A 24,495-nucleotide genomic window follows, 5' to 3' on the forward strand; every position below is an offset into this window, starting at 1 on the left:
GTAAAAACATCCCTCTGCTAGGACTGCTGAAGAGCATTCACTCGGGAAAGAAAAAGGAGAAATGAACACCAAAGAACAGAAAGTCTCTTTGCATTGATTTATTCTCCAGTTCAGGTTCTTAGGCACTGAATTATCCATCTTCCATATAAAATGATGTATTTATTACTATCTCTTTTCCAGACATCCCAGCATATATACCAAGAGCTTTTTTTTTACAGAGGACTCTCAGCCCAAGGATACCTCTAAGGGGCTGGGTACCAGCAAACCCACATTTCTCTACATTTCCTTCTCAACTCTGAGCACTAAATATGTGGGTCTCTCAACTCGTTTCATAGACATGTCCAAGGACTCCAAATGTTAAACGTGTATGTGAGGCATAAGAAGACCACGTGCACTCCACACTAGTGCAAAAGTAGCTTGTGGACTGGAGATTAAACCAGTGCTGCTGCATTACTGCTGCTTCTTTTTCTGTTCTCCTGAGGACTCTAAAGGTGTTTGTATTTATTTTGGGAAGAATCCAAACAAGTTTCATTCACTTGTTCTACAAAGCTACAATAGCTGAGTCAGTCTTTAAAAGCATGTCTTTTTTTAGTGTTTATCCTTCATATGTACTTATTCATTTACCATAAATAGGAATGGATCACTTTTTGTTTACTTGAAGATATGAACATTCCTATTTTCCAGAACTGTCTGAAAGAGAAATTTCCCAGGCATAATCTCCTGGAGCACACTAATAGGCACTAGTGGCTTCAACCTTGAAGCAACTCTGCTTTAACTGTAAAACTATATGCAAAGTTAATTAGTTGTTGTTGGTTTTTTTTACAGAGAAGCAACAATCCACCACTGGCCTGATTTATCCCACTGCTGGAACTGCCTCCACCAAAAGAACAGCCACAATTAAGCAAAAAGTGCAATTTTCAGGAAGTTTTTGCCTAGGATTACACCAGTAGAAAGGTCTCCAGAGCTGGGTCCTCTGTAGGTAGGACCCTCACATAATGGCAGAGCAGATCAGGACAAGCCTAACTCTAGGAGCATTAATGGATCAGTCACCTAAGTGAATTTAGACACTTATGCTCCCTTCTTTACTCAATGGCAGGTTGAGGCACCCTTCAATTAAAGTTTAGCTGGCAGAAGGATTATCAGGCATGTATAAGCTTTGAAACAGACCTGGCATGAAGGAAGAGCAGCTGCTGATATTGATGCCCTACGGAGAGGCTCCCCTGGTGTTTGATTAGAGCAGTCCAACATTCCAATTCATGAATTACACTCAAGAACAGTTTATCCCCCCATGCAGATATGATCTAATCACATCAGTTCCCTCTGAGATTCCCAGTGGAGCTTTTAATGCTTTTGGACACATTAGATCATGGAGTCAGCTTGACAATTCTGCTTGAGGGGATTTGTCAAAGCCATTAGAGTGCAGACTAGATGCCTGCACTGAAGGATGTGGTATCACCTGCCTGAGCCTGCACTGGCTAGCTGGGACCTCAGAGGTAGATGGAAGTGCCCTGCTATAAAGTGAGCTAATCTAACAGAGGCAAACCTCAAGCCAACAGCTTTACACAAAGCTTAATCCAAATCCTTAAGATTCAAAACATTTTTATTCATTCCCTTCTCATTCATTTTCAGCGCTGCGTGATGTGTTGAATTTGGGAAAGCCAAAGAAAACAATACCCTTAGGAAGGCTGTACCCTCAGGATTTCCAAACCAATCAAAGCCAGGAAAAATGGCAAAAGAGATGCAAACCCAATCACAAAGCTGAACTGTGGGCCCAAGGTTACTCAGAAGAAAGGATGTTCAAGGGTCTGCAGACGGTTTGGGCCTTCAGAAGCAAAGAGGGGACTTGAAAACACTCAGTCACCACTTTGAAAACCTGACAATGCTTTGTCAGTCAAAGCATTCTTTGAAACAGTAACACTGCCTAAAACTCAAGGAGGTGAGATTTTCCATGCTCAATGGGATGCCACTGGAAACGGTATCAAAGAGAAGCTGATCATTCAAACGCTGGCCTCCAAAACCTTTCCAAACTCTGGTTCAGAAAAGCTTCACAGCAGCAACCTTGGGAGGAGGGGATTCTATCAATTACTAGGATAAGGCTGGGAGCAGAATCACATTTTTCTATTCAGTTTGTTCTGTGGCACAGTTTGGTCCAGCCCAGCAAGCAGCAAGATGAATGTGTTCTCCTGGGAGAGAAGAGCAGAGCTGCTGGGCAACAAATCTCACCCACAGAACCACTGACAGACCTGTATGCAGACAGGGCCTGCAAGCCCATCCATCTTAACCCTAAAAACAGACAAGGGAAGCTGTGAATTCCCAATCCCATTCGGTGTCCAGAGCCACCAACGCTACCGTGGGGAGGAAACACGTGGTCTCCATCACTTCTCCAGCTGCCCATGGCAGGGTGGTGAGGGCAGCTCTCTGAGCACTTGGAGCTCAGGCACGGCTCTTCCCAGGCACCTGAGGGAATGGGGCAGGATATTCTGAACTAACTGCACAGCAGAACAACACACACACACACATACACGCCTGTGGACTCTAACCAACAAACTGCTCTCTCCAGCAGCAAACATATGGCAAAATCAGGAATAGAGCTGGGAACAAAACCACATTTTCAGCTCATATGCTTTTTCCAGGAGTCACAAATCACCCAGCTCCAGTTATCATGTCCAGCACTTAAGCAACAGTTGGCTTTTCACAGTTTATGTAATGTTTATTATACGAGCATCTTTCCTCCATCTCTTAAGAGAGCTTCAGAACAAAACCCAATTTGTTTCTTGATTAGCATAGGGACTGTCTGCCTTTGGGACTCAGATGTGTTTCACGGGAAAGGGAATGTGAGCACTTGAGGAAGGTGTCTAATAGCTCTTTCATTTTGCCTTTCCCAGTAACAGAAGCCCAGAGCAGACCCTCACATTTGTGTCTCGCCTGGGTGGCTGCATCCTCAGTGGAGCCAAATATCCCAACCCTTGCAAACAGGCCATGGCTGAGACAAGGGCTCCCCATCCACAGCAGTGCTGACCATGCTGGGACACATTCCCATTTCCCTACCGCCCACTGAGCTGCAAAAGGAACTCAATACCTACAGCTTTACAGTGCCCTGGGAGAAACCATCCCAGAAAGTTTTATTTTGAGCCAGCCTGTTGCTACATTTTTATTTCATTACAGCCCACTTGAAATATCCCGAGTCTGTTTTTACACTGATGATAATAAGACTTTGCATTTGTGCTACCAACAAACATCCTACCATCCCTTTGGGAGGCTGTGAGGGAGGGCACAGAGTTAAGCAGGAAAATCCATACTGGAGTAAGGATGGGGATGCTGGATCTCCCCATTCCCTCTGCCTCACACATTCCTGAATCATCTGATTTCCAAAAGAAATTAAAATCCTCTTCTTTAAAATCTTCTTGGGAAATGTGATCAGTACAGTTTTAGCTTGGATTTCTCTGGAAAGGGGGTTCACGTAACCACACTGGTTGCCAACCTCTCTCCCAAGTAACCTTCAAACCTGCTAAGTGATTTTAGACAAATCTGAGAGGATTTACAGCCTCACAGATGGTCCTTACATTCCTGCACTTTTTGGAAACCAGCAATTGAGCAGAGACCTTCAAGCTGACATCTTCAGAGAGGGAGAACACTGTTTATACTCTGCTCAACAGCACAAACATGTTTACATGTGTATATACGTGTAACACTCAGACATAAATACACATTTAATGACAGAGTGACCAGCACATGCACAGCTCTGGGTCAGCTATTTCCTGCTCCTTTCTTCCCCTTTAAATCTAAAAACTATGTCTCTTTCTATTTCAAATACAAGAATTTTCTTTTTCTGAAACTAGAATAAAATATACTTCGCCTTTTCCCTGCATTGCTCAGTTATTTATATTTTTTATTTTATCTTATTTGATGAAAACCTGCTTCCTATCAAACTTTCCAGACCCTTTTGCCTGTAATAGATGGCTTTGTCACCTCCACCACTGGGTGCAGTGTGGCAGCTAAGTGCCACTGGATATGGTGTGTGAAGTTGTTATAATAAATAGCTTCAAATCTGGTCTGGATCAGAGAAATAACCCTGAAGCAAAGAAAATTCAATTACTCCTTTCTAGTTTCGGGAAGATCAAATCATAAGGCATTTGAGGACAACCTCTCTTCTGCTTGGATCCCTGGCATTAAGAAAAAACACAACAGGAGAGCACAATGAGACAGAAACAGCACTGTTACTCTGGAATAAGACTTGGGAATAGTGATGCTTCTCCACAGAAAACTAGTGATGCTCAAATATGAGCAATGGACACCACTGAACAACACTGAATGGACAACATGAACCCCATGAATGGACACCCATTGCGTGAGCAGGCCTATGAGCAAATAGAGATGTGTGGATTCTGGTGGTCTTTACATTTCCCTTGTGTGCTCTAGCACATTTTTGGGGAACAAAATGAACCAAATTTCCACAGAAATGTCAGGCCCTTTCTCTCTTCAAAGCCACACAAAAATGCTGTTGAAAAAGCAAGATTTTTTTTGCATGTGATGATGGATGTTTGTCCAAAAGAAGAGTATTGAGCCTGCCAAACTACTTTTGAAAGGGCACCATATCTGTTGCATGTTTCAACTTCTTTCCCATGGAAAGCAGAGTTACAGAGAAGAGGAAGGGTAAACACCAAGATCTCTTATGCTACTTTGGAGTAGAGGTGCAAGCAATGCACAAATTAAAACCTGGAAAGAGCCTTCACAGCAACTTCCCCAGCCTCTGTTAAAAATGGTAATTGTTAGTGGAAATACCACAGCAAGTTATTTCTTCTGGGTTTTTTATCTCGTTCAAACTCATGTTTTGTATCCAATGTTTCAAAGACAGGTGGATCATTCCTGTACAATGTGAAAAACAATGATTTTTCTAAAGCTTAATTGGGACAAAACTGCATGACACTTCCTGAGGCACATCTCAGTCAATCAGGACTTGGACAGGTTCACATTCAGAAGGTAAGGCAGGCTTCTGCCAAATACTGAGATCATTACATGCCTAAAATACCCCAAGGACTGCCTCCAAAAGACACCCAAAATCAGCAGGAAGTGTTTCCCTGATTTTGATAATATTTTACTCAAAAAAACCCTTGTATGTGTACATGACAAAGTAATCCACCAGCACTTGCCAACTAAAATGAATTATGTTAAACTCAGACACCTTTGGGTTACTACAGTTCCCTTAAGAAAGAAAACCCACAGTGCTGAACCTGTCAAACAATTAAAACCCCCAGCATGTCCCATTTCACAAGAAGACTGAAGCTGTACTGCAATTCCGTTCTCCCAGAGGTTAACAAGGAAAGGCAAGTGTGCTGGTTTTGCTGATCTGTACCTCTGCTGAGATAATCCCAGGTGCACCATCCTTCCCTCAGGACACAGGGCCAGATGTGTGGAGGACAAGGATGGGCAAGCCTGACAACGTGTTAGGAGACACACCAGGTCTGCAGGGGAAACATTGGCTGCTATTTATGTCATACTATTGCAACCCAAAGCTGCTTTGTGCAACAAAGAACCAGACCCTGTGAAACACCAGTGAAACTGAATCCAGCAGGGAACTCAGTGGCAATCCAGGCAAAGGAGTTTGGAAAAGGGAATACAGTAGTGTAAGAAAATTTCCAGTGATTTCCATTAATTTCCTTGGACTCTGGCTGTCTGAAGACAGCCCTTGGTTTTCCCTGAATGCAAGATATGGCAGTAAGATCTTGCAATATGCTTGGGATCAGCTCACTGTGCTTAACGAGATGGGCAAAACCTCACAGCACCACAGGTGACACCTGTGGGCTCCCACCAGCTTTACACAGGGTTAAACACTGACTTGGCCAGTGGGGTTCTTAGGGGCAGTCAGGGAGCTAATCAGGAATAAATAAATCAGTTTTAAATAACAGCCTTGGTCCAGACTGAGCAAGAGTACACCTATTCTTACACTAGCCACTCTATTTTCTTGATGCTCGGTCTGGGCCTAGAGAAGAAACTTTAAAGAGCATATATAAATGTGGATCATTAGATGTCTGGCACGCCTTTAAAGGTCAGTCATCCTACAGATCTTTCTTAAAAACCTGTGCAGTAAAAATTCACTCTTTTCAGCATTTGAAGTCTGTTGAAAGTATTTTTCTAATCTTTTGATGCAGTCCTTAGGTTCCACCTAGTGGCTTTCAACAGTCATGAACAGCAGACTAGACAGGCATTTTATTGCCTAAGTGCTTAATTCTCATATGTGTGTGGGTCTAGCTGCAGAAAGAATCACAGGGTCTTCATTAGATGTGGTTCTACAGTTTTGACCTAATCAATCCTTAGAAAAATCATTGCTCTTCATATTTCACAGGATGATCCACTTGTCTTTGAAACATTGGATACAAAACATGAGCTAGAACGAGGTTTTAAAAATTGGAAGAAATAACCTGCTGTGGTATTTCCACTAAATTATCATTCATAACAGAGGCTGGGGAAGTTGCTGTGAAGGCTTCGTCGACTCCCTGCACAGCCAGCTGAGGAACAGGCACCTCTACACCAAGACTCAGATGACTTTTGGTAAAGGTTTACCTTCAGGTGAGGTGAATTACATCCCAGAAGTGTCTCATTTCCTCCTTTTCATTACAAAGAGAAGCCAAGGGGCTTCCTGATAGCGTGGTACCACCACCACACCTCCTGAATCCCACCCAGGCTGTCTGACTAAGAAACACTCTGCAACACAGACCCTGAGGGGCAGCCCACCTTGCAGGGAGCTCTCAGCAGGCAGCAAAAGGCATCTGGAAGCAGGGCAATCACAACAGTTACAGATTTGCACCTAAGTTTAAAAGCCCAATAGTGGCAGGTAGCCATGTTATCACAGAAAACTTATTTCAACTGTTCAGCTCTCAAATACATCTTACCCTGCTGCTCAGCTGTGTTAGGCTGATGAAGGTAGGCTTGTCTTACAGCATAAAAAGTGCAAGACAGTTCTGTTCCTGCCTGCTTGAAGGTTATAAAACAATCGTTGCTTGTACTTCAGTTCCCTAAGGCATTAGCAGAACACTCACTACAGACATTTTAGCCCTCTTTGGAAGAGCTGTAGTCCCTCTAAAGAGTCACTATCTTCAAAGGAAAGGGGTAAAAAGCATCCAAAGAAATGTGAAACTTCATGAATTTATCAGCTGCCACATTAGAGGTCAAAAGCAGATATTTCAAAGTAATTTTTAGTGTCTTACATAAACAACAAGACAGAGTTCACCAGAACTGTTCTAGTTTGTCCACAGAGATCACAGCCATTTAAAGAGAAGGTGAAATAAAACCAAAGGAAAAAAAAAAAAAAGGAGGAAGTTGACCTAGTTCATGATTTGTGGAGTGTGCGATGGATGGAAGGTCTTTAGCTCCTTAATGCAGCTTTTTTCTGCCTATTCTCATTTCAAGGAGCTTTACTTTTGGTCACACGCTGCTTGAGGCTTGCACCCAGCAAATCATGTCTGCTTTTCTGGAACGTGACTCGGGCGTGCGGCAGAGCTGCTCGGATTTATTACTCACTGCGGTGTCTCTCCGCTTCCTCTGCACGGCTCACCTTCTCACCTTCACCTACGCATGTGACAGACTGGTTCTTTTATGCATGGAAAAGGAGAAAATCCTCAAATGCCTTCAAATTTCCTTGCTCTGAAAAAATCAAGAGGTGAAAGCTCCACACTGCCTGTCTTGCTGTTGGGTTCATACCCCAGTCAAACGAGACGTGTGGTTTATCTGCGAGAGTTAAACCAGTTTTTGTGCAACAGTGATTTCACAAAAGCTGAGGAGAATTACAACACTGAGCTATCATCCACTCAACGTGACTCTCTCCCCACTGCGCACAAAACCAGGTGTTGTGCAGCCTTACCTCCCAAAACCCTGACCCAGGCAGCGGCTGCTCCCTCTGTCACAGCGCGGGGGACGCCCAGGAGAACCGGGAATCACTCCTGGGAGCAATCCTGCCCTCTGCCAGCGGAACTCTCCTCTCCAAGGCACTCCCACCCTCGATCCGCGGCAGGTGCGCCCGCCCCTCACAGACGGGAAGGGCCCCCCATCACCCTCAGGCAACGCCGCGGGGCTGGGCCGGGAGATGGATTCCCTCCGCCGCCAAGGGCAGCTTTTCCCGTGGAGCACCTCCAGAGGCCCAGCTCGGCCCCGGGAGTGCCGCAGGTGGGGCGCCCACAGACGGCTCCGGGGGGCTCCCGGGCCCGCCCGGGGCGCTGAGGCGGGCACAGCCCGGGCCGAGGGCAGGAGCCCCGCGGCAGCGCCGGGGAGGCCGCGCCGCGCAGGGACAGGAGCCGTCGGCAGGGCCAGAACTGATAGGTGGCTCCATAGCTCAGTGGTTAGAGCACTGGTCTTGTAAACCAGGGGTCGCGAGTTCGATCCTCGCTGGGGCCTCCCGAGCTTTTCCTGCTTTTTTTTATTGCTGTTTTTATTGTTGTTTCTCCCCTGGCCAGGCCGGGGGTCCGGGAAGAGCGGGCGGCGGGGCTCGCTCCCTTTTGCATCCCGGCCCGGCGCCTCCAGAGGGCGGCGGTGGGAGACGAACGGAGCAGCGAGCTGACGCCATGGGCTCGGTGCCTCCGGGGCAGGAGCGCAAGGGCGGTCCCGGCTCCGCTTCCCAAATAAATCAATTCCCTGGATCTGAAGGTCCGAGTTGTTACAGAGCCGCTTCCACCGCGGGGGATCTGGAGTCTCAGGATGGTTCCAGCCCGTGGCTCAGCTCTTACACCGGGTTTTGGGGGTTTGCTTGGCTTCTGGTGCTTTGATTGTGTTGGTGTTTCAGATTTGCTGGACATTTCCAGCCCTTACTGGACCCTGTGGAAGCTGCAGGTGACACAAACCTTGAAAATATATTCATAGATTAACTGGAGCTGGAAGGGACTTTAAAGATCATCCGGTTTCAACCCCGTGCCGTGGGCAGGGACACCTTTCACCAGACCAGGTTGCTCAGACCACCCGCCTTTGAACACTTCCAGGGATGGGACATCCACAACTTCTCTGGGCAACCTGTGCCAGGGCCTCACCACCCTCACGGTGAAGAATTTCTTCCTAATATCTAATCTAAACCTCCCCTCTGTCAGTTTGAAGCCGTTCCCCCTTGTCCTGTCACTACCTGCCCTTGTAAAAATTCCATCTCCAGCTTTCTTGTGGGCCTCCTTCAGGGACTAGAAGGCTGCTATAAGATTTCCCTGGAGCCTTCTTTTTTCTAGGCTGAACAACCCCAGTTCTCTCATAGGAGACGTGTTCCAGCCCTCAGAGCATCTTAGTGGTCCTCCTTCAAAAAATAAAATCTAATTTCATTGTCTGAAAGATAACTACTCTTGAAACATACTTTTTCCTGCATTTCAGCTAGAAAAAAAAAAGGTAGAGTAACTGACATGTCTATTTGTTATTCTTCAATAGAAGATTCAAGTCCTGAAATTTAGAGGCACTTGGATTTATTAGACAGTCATACACAGCTAAATCTTACCAGAGAATGTCCATCACAGGCTCTCATAACCACTTATGTCAGAAAAGGACATACAGCAGGATTTGGAAGCTGGTGCTGTTAAAGTTTAATATGTTTAATAGAACATTTGTAGAGACTGCTAACACTGCCATTAATAAGGGCACTCCTGGGAGCACTCCATAAGTCAGCCAAAACCTCTTTTGTTTGGTCGCTATTCAACACTTTTGTTTCACCATTTTATAGGCTACTTGCATTTTCTGGGACATCACTGAGCTTCAAAAGCTGCTTCTTCCTCCTCTTGTCCACTTTTCCCTTAGCTAGTGCTGCTTTCTTTGGATGAACCTCCTTGGTTCTGGCTAGGTGGGAGCTCTTCTTTTTTGGCAAGGGTGGTGCTGGTGGTGCAGTTCTGGAGTTGTGTCCAATCTTCTTTCCCTTGGGAAGTTTAACCTCAGCTTTGACTCTCTGTCTCTCTTTACCAGGTAGAACTATTTTTGCTGTTGCTGCTTTTATTTTGGTGGATGGGGTCTTTTTTGCTTTCTTAGAAGAAACTCTTGGAGTAACTGCAGTGAGGGTAGAAGATTTTTTTTGGAGGCATGGTTGTTGAAGGTTCGTTTAGCAGCTTAAGGACAGTCTCTGAGGAAAGTAATTAACATGGTTCAGCATTCCTACTTTGAGGCAAAAGGCTAATTCAGAGATATGACTGACAGAAACACTAGAGCTATAGTCAAGAAAAACAGCTAAAATCGTGAAAGAAGAAATGCACACTATAAACCTCTCTTCTTCCATCAAAAGGCCCTTGTTTTTCTTGGAAATAAAGTTATTGATTTTAGAAATTATAAATGTGTATTTAAGGAAAATTACTTCAAGACAGAATATGATGAAACCTTGCACATTTCTCTAGCAGACTTAACTGTTCATAATATGGTAATATCTGGAAATCCCAGACAAAATAATATCAACTTGCTAAATGCCTATTTCTACTCAAGATGTAACTCCTGCCCCAGCTGCATGGGACTTTAAGACAGAATGCAGCTTGGAAAAAGGAAGATTGACTCCACCCAGATGTACAGAGAAGGAATTATTTGGTTCAAGGAACTTGTCTCAGAGCCAGAGGACAAGCCCTCAGAATTTCCCAGACCTCATCCAATGCCTGAATCAGAGTCATCAGTTTCCTTTCTATGTCCATTTACACTATTCCTTAGGAAAACTTAGGAAAAAAAAAAATCAGGGATTGGGGTTAAGCAAAGGCACAGTATCAAATAGACAGCAGAAGCACACATGAAATGTGATAACCAAACTTCAGGATTGCTCCTGCTCAGTGCTTTAGTTGTTGAGACTGCTGAAGGTTTCAATCACATGCCTATAAGTTTATGTGTGTTTTGCTTCTCATTAAAATCAAAGCCTGACAACTTACTTGCACATGGGACAAATGGTATCCGCTTGCTCTTTGTTTTCACTGGAACAGGCTCATATTTACACTTCCCTGGTGGAGCTCTCCTTGGAAAACAGAAAGCCAGATGGAGACATCTGAGAGATTGTTAGGGAAGTTTATTTATTCCATAGGCACACACGAATTCCCTATTGTCATTTGCCTCCGGTGGAAGAGGCATGAAAGCACTTTAGGCACCCGGAGTGCGGCACAGGTGGAATTCCAGAGGCTGACACAGGGCTGACAAGCCATAAAATCCCTGTCCCAACAGCACCTGGTGAATGTGACCTTCCCGGGGATGTTCTTTGGTGCTGCAGCAAGAGGGGTGAGAAAGGAAAGGAAAAGGCACAGAGGGAGGGAGCAACAACTGCAAAGAAATGTGTCTCTGTTCCCCTCCTGCTGTTCCCTGACAACTTCCCACACTACAAAAGCACCAAAACAAAACCCAACCAAACACATTTTCCCTGGGTTAAAGATGTTGCACGTTAAGTGACAGGAAGAGAGGTACAAAGAAGCACAACACACCTGTGTTCTCTGTTACCCATTAAAGAACTTCTGTAGGACAAATAAGAACATATTCTTCCAATTTGGCGTGCTTGACAGCACCAAGCAAAGCAAAGCATGACCTAAGGCATCACATTTTCTTGTGACTGGCATTCTCCTTCAGGCACTGGCAAGAGCCAAGTGCTACCTCTACACCATTTGAATTTTTTGAGAAAGGTTACTAAAGCAGGGTTGCAGGCATTGCTTGTGGGGATTTCTGATGGGTTGTGGGGGATTTTTCCCCTCCATCTCTCTCCTCTCTGATTTTAAAATTACAGTAACTCGTTTCTCTCTGCTCAGGACAGAAGGAATTTGGTGCCACCCTGCTGTCTCCAAGAGTACTGCTGGAGAGGCGAGCCGAACTGGGGACAAGCGGCGCTGCTGCCGTCAGCTTTCCTGGCAGGTTCCTCGGGAAGTCTGAGTTGCCATCAGGCACACGACAGTGGCCCTGTGTGATAAATGCCAATAACTCGCTTTTTGAAATTTATGAAAATTTAATAAAGAATAAAAATTGGTTACAAAAAAATTATTACAATAATAAAAGTTTAAAAAGTTTTCAGAGTCAGGACAAATAGTGAGGCAATAAGAGCAAAGAAAGGTAGCCCAGGTCTACCGTCCCCTCTCCTCTCAGACAAAAGCTGCGAGAAAGAAGGGCCCCGTTAGAGAGAAGCATCTCTATTTTTGAGGACAAACTTTAATGATTATGCATACTTTATCTAAGAAAAGCCGGTTTGCCAAGAGCCTTTTGCAAAACCCCTGGCGTCCTGGAGTCTGGCTTAACCAGGTAGCTTTGTGGATTCGAGGAGATATGCATTGTCTGGCTTTACCAGGGTGGTTTCGAGGAGATATGCATCTTTCCCTCTGAAACATCCAAGAGGGGTTTTAGTCTGGCTTATTGTAATTGTTCTCTCTGTGTAGAAACCTCCGGGTTATCTTCTCTTCGCTCTTGAGCTAAGGACAATACCTTACACACAATTCTTACTTAGATTCAATGTTAAAAACTACATTTACTATATTATTTAAAATGTTAATATTGCATAACTTTTCTACCTAGCATATTACATATAGTAAATATCTGCGTAGAGCCATACACACAATATGCCTTTTTCACACCCTGGCAATGTTTTGGACGCAGGAGTTTGTGTGGTTTGCTGTCCGTGGCAGAGCACTGCCTGCCGTGTGGCAGGAGAATGCTGCATTCACTGCCTGGGACTGTGCAGAGAAGCCAGCTATGCCCAGGAAAAAACCAATAAACAGCAGTAAAATGCAAAGGAGAAAGGTTCATGAGGAGACCAGAGTCACCCCAGGAGCTGCAGGTGTCAGGGCTGTGCTCCAGAGCCTGCCCAGGCTCCGAGGAGCTCTGCACATCCCAGGCACGCCCGCAAAGTGCAAACAGAGCAGGGCAGAGCTGACACAGCCCCATCCGGCTACGGCAAACAAGGGGAACTGGAAAATGCAGGAAAACATTCCTGCGAGCCAAGGGAGGAGGTGTCTGGTCCTGCTCTAGAAGCGAGGGACATAAAGCTGCAAAAGCACAGGGTCACCATGGCACATTAAGGAGTGGCATAGTGACAACAAAGATTTGTTCGTTTTGATAAATAGACTCTGCTCAAGCTCTTGATGTTTATGCAAGCTCACAAATATATATATATTTTTTTAGTTGAAAATATTACATTTTGGTCAGTTAATGCACATCCTGGCAGATGATAAGCTGTTAAAGACAGCAATCTCCTTGAGCAGTAAAAGATTCAAGTTCTGTTCTCATCACCTTGGTACACAGCTTGAGTTAACTAGTTTTGGATCTAACTTCTCAAGAAAACATAACTTGCTTTCTTCATTCTGATGGTGTCCAAGGTCTCCACAACAGCACAAACACATTTGTACTGTATCGACTTTACAGAGTGATTTGAAACTCATTTAATGTTTTTTAGCAAAATCCAATGTTTTTTAGCTAGGGAAACAAAAAAGTTACATGTGTGCTTATTGTTCTAAAAACAGACTTTAGCAGGGATAACTGCTTAATGGGGAAAAACATTTTGCTTGGAAAAACTCAGGTTCAGGCTCCAGTTATTATTTGAGCACTGCATGAACCACTAGGTTTCTCTCATCTTTGTGGAGAAAACTGTGCAGTGCCATTTATTTTTTATTTATATTAAAGTGCATCATAGATATTTGATGTAATGACTGTCAAGGATATGGACTGTCATTTTTAAAACACTGCTTTGCTGTAATTCAGATATGCAACAAAGGAAACTTTCTTTTAATCCTTAACTCTCCCAGATCTTCAGGGAATTTGAAGTGTATTTCCTATTTCTCTGTGCACAGATATGATGAGTGAGGAACAAATTCACTTAAACTGATTTAAGTTGCCCCAGAGGTACAGTGGGTGAAGAAAACACAAGGACTGGATGCAGATGTCAGTGATATTGTGTATCAGTACTACTTGGCATTCTTTTACTGTGATAGCTGGAGAGTGTATGGTGATTATAGAAGAATTTGGCACAGAAATCCATCTTTAATTACAAACCTTGCAGGATCAGTGAGCTTGTAGAGCAATTAATATGGTGCATAGGCACTGGGATAAGAAGCAGACATAAAATACAGTTCACCTAAATGGAAGTGAAAAAAGAAAACTGGTCTTAGATTCAAGTGCCCAAGCTGGATTCCAGTTCTCCATTTCTCTCTTTCCTGGCTTTTCAGTAATTCATGTGGTAAGAAAAGGAACCCCCCTCAGTTACCCCCTCACCACCTCAGCCTTATGTCCAAGAAATGGCTCTGTTCTCACCCTGCCCTGTGCAGGTGGGCTCCCAAAAACACCAAATGACCTCCTGGCTGCAGCAGGTTCCACACAGAACCAGCAGCTCTCGTTCAGGCAGAGAGCCCGAGCAGCACCTTCATTACCTCACCTCAGTGGCTCTCCAAAAGGTTGCTTTCCTCTGTATAAATACATATTTTTAAAACTTGTTTGTACCAAAGAAGCAGCCAGAAACTACAAATAGAGGGGAAGACCATACAAGAATTATATTTTCCATTTCATAGTCATACCAAAAAGGAAAAAATCAGCAAGAGCTGCACTAACTAATCTGTAGGAGACAGAAGCTTCTCATTTCTGTCTGGTAGCTGTGGAAGGCAAATGCTCCTTGTGCCTTTCCTTCAGCACCCACTAAAACAATATCCAGGGAAAAGGGAAATTACAGTATCTTGCAAAAGGCAAAGCTGTTGTGGTCTTTCAAATTACATAACACCATATTGGTTTCTAAAAGGCTGCCAGGAGAAGGGACATTGAACATACACTCGCTCATGTTGTTAGAACAGGTAAAAATTGTGCCCATTTCACAGCAAAGCCTCCATGTAGCTCTGACAGAATATGCTAGGCAGACAATTTAGGATCTTTTCATGGCAAGCAAATATCTTTTCTGCTGAATGGTGAAGCACTAAAGCACACCTGTGCCCTCCAAAAACTTGCGGCTGCTTTTTGTATTACATAGCTCTGTCAGGAGGCTGTAGGAAAGCAAACAGTGTTCATTGGTACTTCCCCCTTGGTGAGACACCTGGTCCTTGTGACCTTAGTAGTGTCCCTTTAAATTAAATTGTGAAATGAGCGGCTTTCCTGATCCCCAAATAAAGTCCTGGTCTATGATCCACAGTGTGAGGTGCTGTTGTTGTGAGTAAGACTGAGGAATTTATGCTAGGGAAGCAGGAGAAATGCAGAGAAGCTCTAAGAACTCAAGTGAGGATGAAGTAGTACAATGAAAAAATGAACTGCATTGATATGGTTTTTGATTAGTGAAAGAGCACCAAAAAAAAACAAAAACAAAAGGAATGTTTCACATGAGGTTCTGTCTCCTGAGCTTCCCATCAACCTGATCTGCACCAGCCTCACAGGTCAGACCTCCCTGAGCCACAGACCAACCCCACCGGCCATGCTGAGCCAGCCACAAACCTCTCTGCACTGCCTGCTCTCCAGGCACAGCTCAGCAGCCACAGAACTTCCCACATTTCCCTACAGTGGAGAAGAGACTGAACAGTTTCCACTGAAGGTGAGGCCAGCACGATACCTACCTGCTCCACCCTCAGCAAATGAGATGATGAATTTGCTGTAGGAACTGATCATTCCAGGGAAAGCACAAGCTGTCGTGCTGCCAATGCAGATATCCTGCTTCTTCTACTTATTTGCCTTCTCATCTTCCTGTAAAGCCATAAGTCAACTAGATGAAAAATAAACCCTGTGTTTTATGTTTCCATCATCAAAATTAGTTCCTGTCAAAATCATGTATCACTGAAACAAAAAAAAAAACTGTCAGTGAAGACTGTGATTGTTGGCTGGATTTTGGAGAAACAGACCTGAACAAAAGCAAACATACCCTAAGGATTCTGAAATGGAGGAAGTTTAGATTCCAATGAAAATGTCCTTGTAATAGTCAAACACAGAACTTAGTCTATATCTGAGTTTCTCATTTATTCCAGCCCAAAAGGTTCTGGGATGCTCCAATATACTTATTTGCCCAGACAAGGCAAATGTGGATACAGAATGGAGTTGCAGAGGAAACAGGGAGTCTCACCTGCTCATGAAATCACCAAAAATATAAAGGCTACTCAAGCTGAATGATTCACATCTCCTGTAGACAAAGCCACCAGTAACTGATTTGCCCACACTGCTGCCATATGCAAACACTGGCAGAATGTCATCTGTCAAACACACAAAAATACAAAGTGAGAAAATTTACTTTCTGAGAGCATCAAAAAGCAGCTGCTCAACGACACTGACAGGTACAAAAGGACCTAGAAGGACCAGTACAGTTTAACAAAGTGCTTAGTGAAATTTCAGTGCTAATTCAGCAGTTTACTCCGGGACAGAACAGATCCAGGGGCTTTAAGGATCTCCCTGTGTAGTTGCTTATCAAGGCTTAGTCATGATGAGCTTCCATAAAACCAAGATTCTGTGCATCAAGAAGCAATGCAGGAAGGCATCAGCCTGCAGCAAGTGTTATCTCCCTTATTTGTGACTGTTCCAGTCATTTTAGCAGGGATCATCTTTACCAATTCCAGTATTTTTAGAGAAGGGAAAAAGATCAAAATTGCAAGTGAGCTCAACATCTTTGTGGGTTCACTGACACAACACAAAATATAAATGAGTGTCCTCTCGGCATCTTATGTCATGAGACTTGTAAAATAAAGACTCTGCCTCTGGCAATGTTAAAATTGAATTCTCCCTTTCTCATATTGAATTATCAGATTCCACAGAATTTTATTCTTGTCCTCACCTTTTTCCCTGCACTAATGTCAATAACGCATACTCTGCACCTGTCTGCTCATCCAGATGTTCCAGGAACATCTGCATGACCTTGAGACCAGGTGTCTTCACCCAACAGCTTAAGGAACATCATAATAATACTCAGATCTACCATGCTTTGCCAAGAGCTTTACAAAGACCGCCAATTTCTGTTTTTTGAAGGCAGCAAGTGAGTTTTGTCCATCACAACCAGAGTCAGACCCAGAGCACAGCTTCTGAGCATTCTGCTGCAGCACTCTGCTGGCTGGGACTCACTGCATCTGCCACAGGGATTGTTTCAAGGTCTCAGCTTCAGCCTGGTCTCTGTCCTTAGCCACAGTCATGGCTCAGAGCTTCTGAAGAAAACACAGTATCACTTTCTACTTAAATCAAATCCATTGCCTTCCTGGCTTCACTGGGAAAACTGTCCACAAAAGACATAGGCTTTGAATTTAAACATCTTGTCCAGTGCAGTGTGTGGCAGGGAATTCCCTGAATAAGCAGAGCATCATTTCGTACCGACACAGCAGGGCTGAGGAGAAGGGATTTCTGCTCTTAGGAAGAAAACAAACTCCATTTAATATGCAACACTGGATTATTTAGCTTCACTGGAAAAACAGTGCTATAGTCCTCTAAATATACACATATAATAATGCTCTACAAGATTCCTTACCCATGGAGGTGTGAGTCTTGCAACCTGCTTAAGCCAGTAAACTTTCTTTTCTCTAAACAAATTTTCAAATTTTCATTTTTGAAATACTGCTTTGGACAGACTTGCAGATGCACAAGCATTTTTAGGAAGCAGTCTTACTCGATTTTTCCACATTTTCTCCTTTCTAAACCTTGTGTCTGGGTGAACAACCTAAGGCTTTCACCTGCCCTCCTACTTACTTGTCCTGAGCATTCCCAAATTTTCCAAAAGATCCTCCAGCTTTCTCTCCATTCCCTGTGAATATACACAAATAGCCATGCACACCAAAGAGCAGCTGTCCACCGTTGTGATTTGCAGCTGGTTCCTCAAGCTCCAGGAGATTCCTTAAAGAGAATTTTAAATAAATAAATAAAATATAAGTAAGAACTAGCTTTTTTCTTAGCAGGGGACAGGGCAGATGCACACATGACAGATAAAATAAGTGTATAGTACTGTAGTGAAACATCCTTTTCTACAGTACAAATCTCTTAGGGCAGCTGTTAATTCCATAATAGATTTAAGGCTGTTACTGCTCTTTAGAAGACAAGAGTACGAGATGGAGAGAAAAGACAACCTTATTCCTGAGTGTTTTCAATCCATTTTGGTTTTCTGTGTGACCTTGAGCCAACCTGACTCTGGTAGTTTCACAGCAGGCCAGTCACACTCCTGAACCAGGGTGACTGGGAATGTGTAGGTTCTGCCAGTGGAAAGAATCACAGGATCATAGACTGGCTTGGGTTGGAAAGGGACCTTAAAGATCATCTAGTTCCAACCCTCCTGCCATGGGCAGGGACACCTTCCACTAGACCAGGTTGCTCAGAGCTCCATCTATCCTGGCCTTGAACACTTCCAGGGATGGGGCATCCACAACTTCTATGGGTAACCTGTGCCAGGGCCTCACCACCCTCTTCATAATATCTCATCTAATCCTTTCCCCCTTGTCCTGTCACTTCATGCCCTTGTAAATGGCCTCTGTCCATCTTCCTTGTAGGCTCCCTTGAGGTCCTGAAAGGCTGCAACCAGGTCACCCCAAAGCCTTCTCTTTCCTAGGCTGAACACTCCCAGTTCTCTCAGCCTGTCCTCACAGCAGAGGTGCTCCATTCCCCTGATCATCTTGGTGACCTCCCCTGGACTCTCCAACAGATCTGTGTCCTGAGCTGGGGACCCCACAGCTAGATGCAGCACTGCAGGTGGCAGAAGTGGCTCCTGTTGGTCTCACAGCACTCCTGGATGTGCCTGTCACCAGTCAGCAGGTGGATGGCAGAGCAGCAGTTGAGGTGGAACTCAGAGCAGTAGCCAGAACAAAGTCCTGGGAGGCTTCTTAGAGGGGTCTGTGGGTTTTCTGTGTCATAGAGATGTGCAGCATATGGAGAACATTCCTAGGAAGTAAAAGAGATTTCCTAAAGATGAGGCTGTGGACATTCATCCAGGAGAAGCCAAGACACCTTAGCGGGAGCAAACTGATTAACAAAATGAAAAATTACCAATGCAGAAAGATAAAGAGTCACCTAAGAAATGGAGCAGTACAGAGTCACTCAGAATATGGCCAAAATGGTCTTCGAGATCAGTAGTAGTTGTCTTTATTAAAGGATACCCAGCTGGATGTAAATTCTTCCCAACAGAAGTACAAGTGTGGAGGCTATGGATTCTCCACTCAGTAAAGTGGGACTGAGCAGTCCTGGGGGTGTGGGAAATGGATTTGTAGAGAATTCTCAAAGCCTGACAGAAGGCTCACATAATGTGGCTCTGTATGCAAGCTTTGAGATAAGAAATGCTGACTTAGAAATGCCATGGAATAGGACGGACATTGTTGAGGAAGAAATGGAACTAGAAACAAGTTTCAAAGGATGGCCTTGCAAATAAGACTAGATACTTTGGAGAAATAGAACTATGAAAGGTGCATTGTAGTAAGACCCACGAGGGGTAATGTATTGCAATTAGGAAATAGTTGACTTCTGATTATGATGGTGTTAATTGTACCATCTGTACTGTCTCACCCTTCACATGAAACTGAAAATGGAATAGAAGTTTTTAAAACACCTCTAGTTGCCCAATCTTTGAGTCAGAAAAAGGTATAATCTGACAAGGGGAGAGGTGATCAGAGCAGGGAAACAACTGACAGAGCTCTGGAAATATCACAAGTGACATTGAGAAGACAGATAGGGCTCGCTTTTCCCAGAAGAAAAACAAGAGAGTATCAAATGAAGGCAATAGGAGCCAGGTTAAAAAAAGCCAGTGAAATGCTGCCAGAAGAAACTGTAGGTGCTAAAGATGTACACTGATTAAATATACAGGCTAAATTAATCTGATACATGCACAGTATTACTGAAGCAGACTGCAGGTGAGATTCAAATAAGTAAATACCATTTCATGCAATTCCTATAGATATCATTGACTCTATCTGTGATCATTAGGAAAAAAATACTGCAGGCAACATTTTCAAGTGTTACAGATCTAAAATTATGCTCCTTCAAATACCTTTAAGTGTTTAGCTGTGTAAAATGTAGGGTAAATTCTGAAAATCAAGCACTGTGTTTGAATTTGTACCTAAATTTAAACTCCTCATCTTGCGAACATTCTGGGCCAGAACTTCTGTAAAATGTTTCCATTAAAATCCCACCTCTATTTTAATCAGCACAAAGTTGCAGAAGTTAAAGCAGAAGAGGCTACATTCTACAGAAATATTATTTCACTGGTTTTCATGCCAGCAGCCCAAAAAAACCTATCCAGATCTTTCAGTTGGCACAGATGGAGGAGGGTAAGTACATGCACAGTCCAGGAAAGAACTACTACATCAGTAACTTTTCTGCCTCATTAAACAAGTTCGCTTCATTAAACAGAATTAATTTTAAAATCTGGGCAGTTATACAAGCATTGAATTTTTTTTTTTTTTTTTTTTTTTTTTTTTTTTTTTTTTTTTTGCAAGTAGCAGCCTTTCCAGGATATTTAATATGAGGACTACAGACCCTGATTCCAAACTTCACAAGCAAGTTTCTCACAGCAGCTTTTGCTCACAGCAACACCCAGGGGCTTTTGGCCATACTAAGAACAGGTATGACTTGTAAGGAGTAAAGCCCTTGAAACTTCTGGATGGTGTAGGAGGTTTCTTACTTCTCATTGCTGCCATTTGGTTACCAGAAAGCAGCACAGAATGACCTGGTTTCTGTTTCTTCCACATCATATCTGTAAGGAACCTCTCCCTCTTCCCAAATCAAAAGTCTCCAGCCTTGCAAAGGGGAGCTGAGTCCCCCAGGGCTGTCCTTGCAGTCTGTCCCCAGTCCCAGCTGGCAGAACCACACCATTCTCCCCATGTTTAAGGTCTTCCCAGAGTGAGGGAGTGCACCACCAGGCCCTGAGTGCCATCCCCAAAAGTCAAAGCTTCAGCTGAGTGTCCTTGTCTTTTGTTCTCTCAGTCCTCTTCTGAAGTGATTACTTCATTAACACCTTTGAAAATATTTTTAATTTCACTCAAGTAAGTGTGAACATAGTCCAGCCCCTGGACCAGCAACCTGAAAAGGTAAAAAGAGAAAACCAACTTCCTCTGAAACAAGGCATATTCTCAATGCCTCTGAACTTCCTCACCTCTTGTTCTGCTAACAGGCTGCAGCAGAAAGGTCTCCTACAGTTCACCTTCCTAAAAGTAGAGCAGCATCCCTGGGCAGCTGCCACGCTTTTCCAGCCATGGGGCTTCCCACACAGTGTTTGCCTGGCAAAACAACACCTGCAGCACATGGACCAGCAAGGCACATGGGAGGGAGGCCATTCCTCAGGGTCTGTGTAAACTCCCAGGATTAGGTGGCCTTGCAGTCACTGCTGGTTGTCTGCACTCGAGCATGCAGGAAAATTAATCTCATCACTTTAGAAAACCAACAAACCAGAAATTGCTAAGAACACATTGATACTTCTGTTTTGTTACTCCCTCTTAAGAGTGTGCATCCAGCAATCAAATCAGGCCTCAGATGAAAACTTTAAAAAACTGGTTTTCAGTCTGGTGCTCTCCCTGCACTAGCTCTCCCATCCTTTCAATCAGCTTGAATAAGGCTTACTTGGCCTTTTTGATTTTTTTGGGGCCCTCCTGTGACAGTTTTCTGAACAGGGAAGCATCATGTCAGCCACCAGCCAAACAGATGCTCTAGCACACGTAGCAAGGTTGGCATCCAGGGAAATTTTCTAGCCATGCAACTTGCACTACACCTCTTTAAGAATATTACAGTTTTCAGAGTTTCATATGCTCAGATACTCAGACACTCAGTTTTTAAGCTAAATCCTAGAACAACTCAGCTGAGGGTCAGCCTCTAAACCTCTAAGTGCTTAGAACAAGTGTAGGTAGCTAAAACAGAGTCAGATCCTGCCAGATGCAGACTGAGCTCTACCAGCAGAGACAAATTGCTTTACATGCCTCTTCTAACCTGTTGGTTTTTGAGAGAAATGTATCTGGTTTAGAGTGCCAGCAGGAAATCCATGATCCAGAGCACATCCCTGTTTAGTCCCCTGGCCACTGAGAAACACAGAGCTGCATTGCCAGGGTAAGGTGAACTCCACAGCCTCCTTCTTGGGCTCTGCAGGGCCAGTGAAACTTCTGCAGTTGCCAAACCCAGCTTCCTCTGGGTAACGCTCAGAAACCCCCTCATTACCACTCCAGGAAGGCTGTCTGGCTTTTACTGGGTTTTGGCACTGAAGGAACACCTGACTGAATGAGCTGATTTGTTACCACGCATGGCTACTGCTCAGATCTTCCCCCAAAATATGAAATAATGCTGTCTTTGCTAAATTAGAGCAGCTACTATTCAGGTTTATCACCAAGCACTCACACCACTTTCTTAAAATTTGCTTTGTTCCAGACTATGATGCTGTGGAGGTGGCAGAATGGAATTCCATCTCTTCCATGTGAATTCAAAAGCAATTTGATCCAGCAAAGTGACTTCACTAAAGCAAAACCATTTGGTAGATCATTGCTCTTTTCACTAATTCAGCAGACAAATAATATTTGGCAGAGAACCCAATCTTGTTTCTGTGGCTGTTACCAACTTGACCAGGTACACATATCACAGCCACAACTCCTCAAAAATTCAACAGCAATCTTACTCTAAGGAACAGGAAAAGAGTAATAGCTTAAAACTTTGTAAAACTGTAAAAAATGTAAGGGTGGTTTGGGGTATTTTTTCCTACAAAATACACTTAGAACAAATACAAAATTGCATTATGCCCTGCAGAATGAGGAATCAAAAAAAAAACAAACAGGAATGTTATAGTGTTTTTTCTACCTGAATCATGTAGAACAACCCTTACAACACCAACACCAGTTTTTCTGCTAGAATCTATAACACATCTTTTGCTGGTTTACCAACTGTAAAAGTACAGAGAACTCTGTTGCTACTTTTTTCAGCCCTGGTGCTGAAAAGGTGCATCACCCACCCCAAGGAGATGCTGGAATCTTGCCAGCTTCCAAAAAGAGTGTAAACATTTAGGTACACAGATAACATTTTTCAGGAAATATCAACTTCAAGAGTTTTGTTTGGTTTTAGAAAGACTGTGTCTTTTGGCTGCTTTGTTTCGGCATGCAGCGAGTGCAGCTTGGCGTGACCAGCAGTTGCTAAAAAGGCAGGTGGGGTCCTGCCCTCTGCTTCCAGGGATGCAGGGGAGCTCAGGCAGAAAAGAGCCTTTGGTCTTTCCTCCCTGCACACTTTCCATGAGCCAGGTGGGCAGTGGGCAGTGGGCAGACAGCACTGATGAAAACACTGTGACTGCAGCCTTGGGACCTTGCAGCAGCTGTGTGAAACCACTGCCTGTGAAATTTTGTTTTACTTTGACAAGCACAGCATTTGGAGCACCCTCAGCAGGAACACAACCAAAAAACATCCTCCCTGCAGTCCAGAGATCCAAACACTCTGCCTGTAATTCCTCTATCATTTGATTCTGTAGAATTTGTAATCCAGCACCTTGCAGCTGCAAGCAGAGGGTAAATACTGATCTGTAATTCTCTGCTTCATTATGGGAAAATCATCATACTCACTGGGCAATGCTTCCATAAACCCTTACTGCTAGCAAATGTCACTACATATTCCCAGATTCCAGTGATGCACCTTACACAAGGCACTTTGCAAAACGCCTGCTGAGGATTTAGTGCCATTCCCCTGCCAGCCCACCCTTCTCCTACTCCCACACCTCCCTTCACAGCATCACAGCTGTCAGAACCACAACTGCCCTCCAAGCCAGCCCAATATTATTTTGCTTCCCTACCTGACACAGGATATCTTTGATGCATGTTCCACACAGTTTATGGCCCTGGGGATCTATGTAGTCCATGATGTCCCAGTATTTTGCTGCAATGCTGTTGTCTCTCTCCTGGTCACAGCAGCCAAAGTTTTCATAGGCAGAGCAGAATTCCAAGGGCAAAGGGGGCTGAAAAGGCAGCCCATAATCCAGACACTGAGGATGTCCCAGCAGAATGCTTGTCAGGCACAACAAGGAGAGGCAAACACACACATGTGGGCAAGGAAAAGAAAATCCAGAGCTGCTGCTGCTCTTTCCAGCCTGTGGCCAAGCATTCACTTCCTTCAGTGTAAGTTTCTTGAGGTCAAATGTATAGAAATCCTCGACTTCTTCATGGCATGGTTCATTCATCTTCTCTGTTTTATTAATCGCCAGTCCCAGAGCTCAGCATCCCCTGAGGTTTGCTTACACTCCCTCTTCCTTTCTCTCTGAAGTTCACTACTTGGCAGCAGAGACACCCTCCAGGCTGCCTCTTTGGTATTTCACACGTCAGAGGGTTGAACCCTCCCCTCTGGACATTTCTGCTGCCCCTGGAAGCACTCACAAGTCTAATCCCTACATTTTAGGTTAAACTGGCTGAGAAATCCTTCACCCAGAAATATGAATAATAAAAACATGAGATTTGATGCCTATACACAGAACTTAATCTTTACAAGACACAAGTGAACAATTTTCAGTTCCTAACTACCATTTTTCTCAGCTTTTGAAATGCACCAAACTTGGGTCTGGTTTCATAAAGACTGAACAGAGGTTGTAAAATACAATGAAGTCAAGGCAGCACTTAACCATAGGAACAAGTGACTTCAGAGATACTGCTGTTACCCACAAATCCAGGTATACATTCAGGA

General features: G+C 44.0%; 1 protein-coding gene and 1 non-coding gene across 2 annotated transcripts; one reads left to right on the plus strand and one right to left on the minus strand.

Moving 5' to 3' along the window:
• Positions 1–8,315: 8,315 nt before the first annotated feature.
• On the plus strand, positions 8,316–8,388 carry TRNAT-UGU (transfer RNA threonine (anticodon UGU)). The gene has a single exon. It is a non-coding gene; the product is annotated as a tRNA-Thr (tRNA).
• A 1,046-nt stretch (positions 8,389–9,434) lies between these two features.
• HHIPL2 (HHIP like 2) lies at positions 9,435–24,100 on the minus strand. Its single transcript, XM_063391782.1, is given in 11 exon segments — positions 9,435–10,024; positions 10,026–10,072; positions 10,854–10,936; positions 13,939–14,020; positions 15,474–15,619; positions 15,974–16,100; positions 16,716–16,783; positions 17,575–17,846; positions 18,332–18,556; positions 18,559–18,753; positions 23,615–24,100. Coding segments are annotated over 11 exon segments (1,977 nt in total). The 5' UTR covers positions 23,999–24,100; the 3' UTR covers positions 9,435–9,676.
• Positions 24,101–24,495: the final 395 nt, after the last annotated feature.

Source organism: Prinia subflava, chromosome 2, assembly GCF_021018805.1.
Source record: "Prinia subflava isolate CZ2003 ecotype Zambia chromosome 2, Cam_Psub_1.2, whole genome shotgun sequence".
NCBI lineage: Eukaryota > Metazoa > Chordata > Aves > Passeriformes > Cisticolidae > Prinia > Prinia subflava.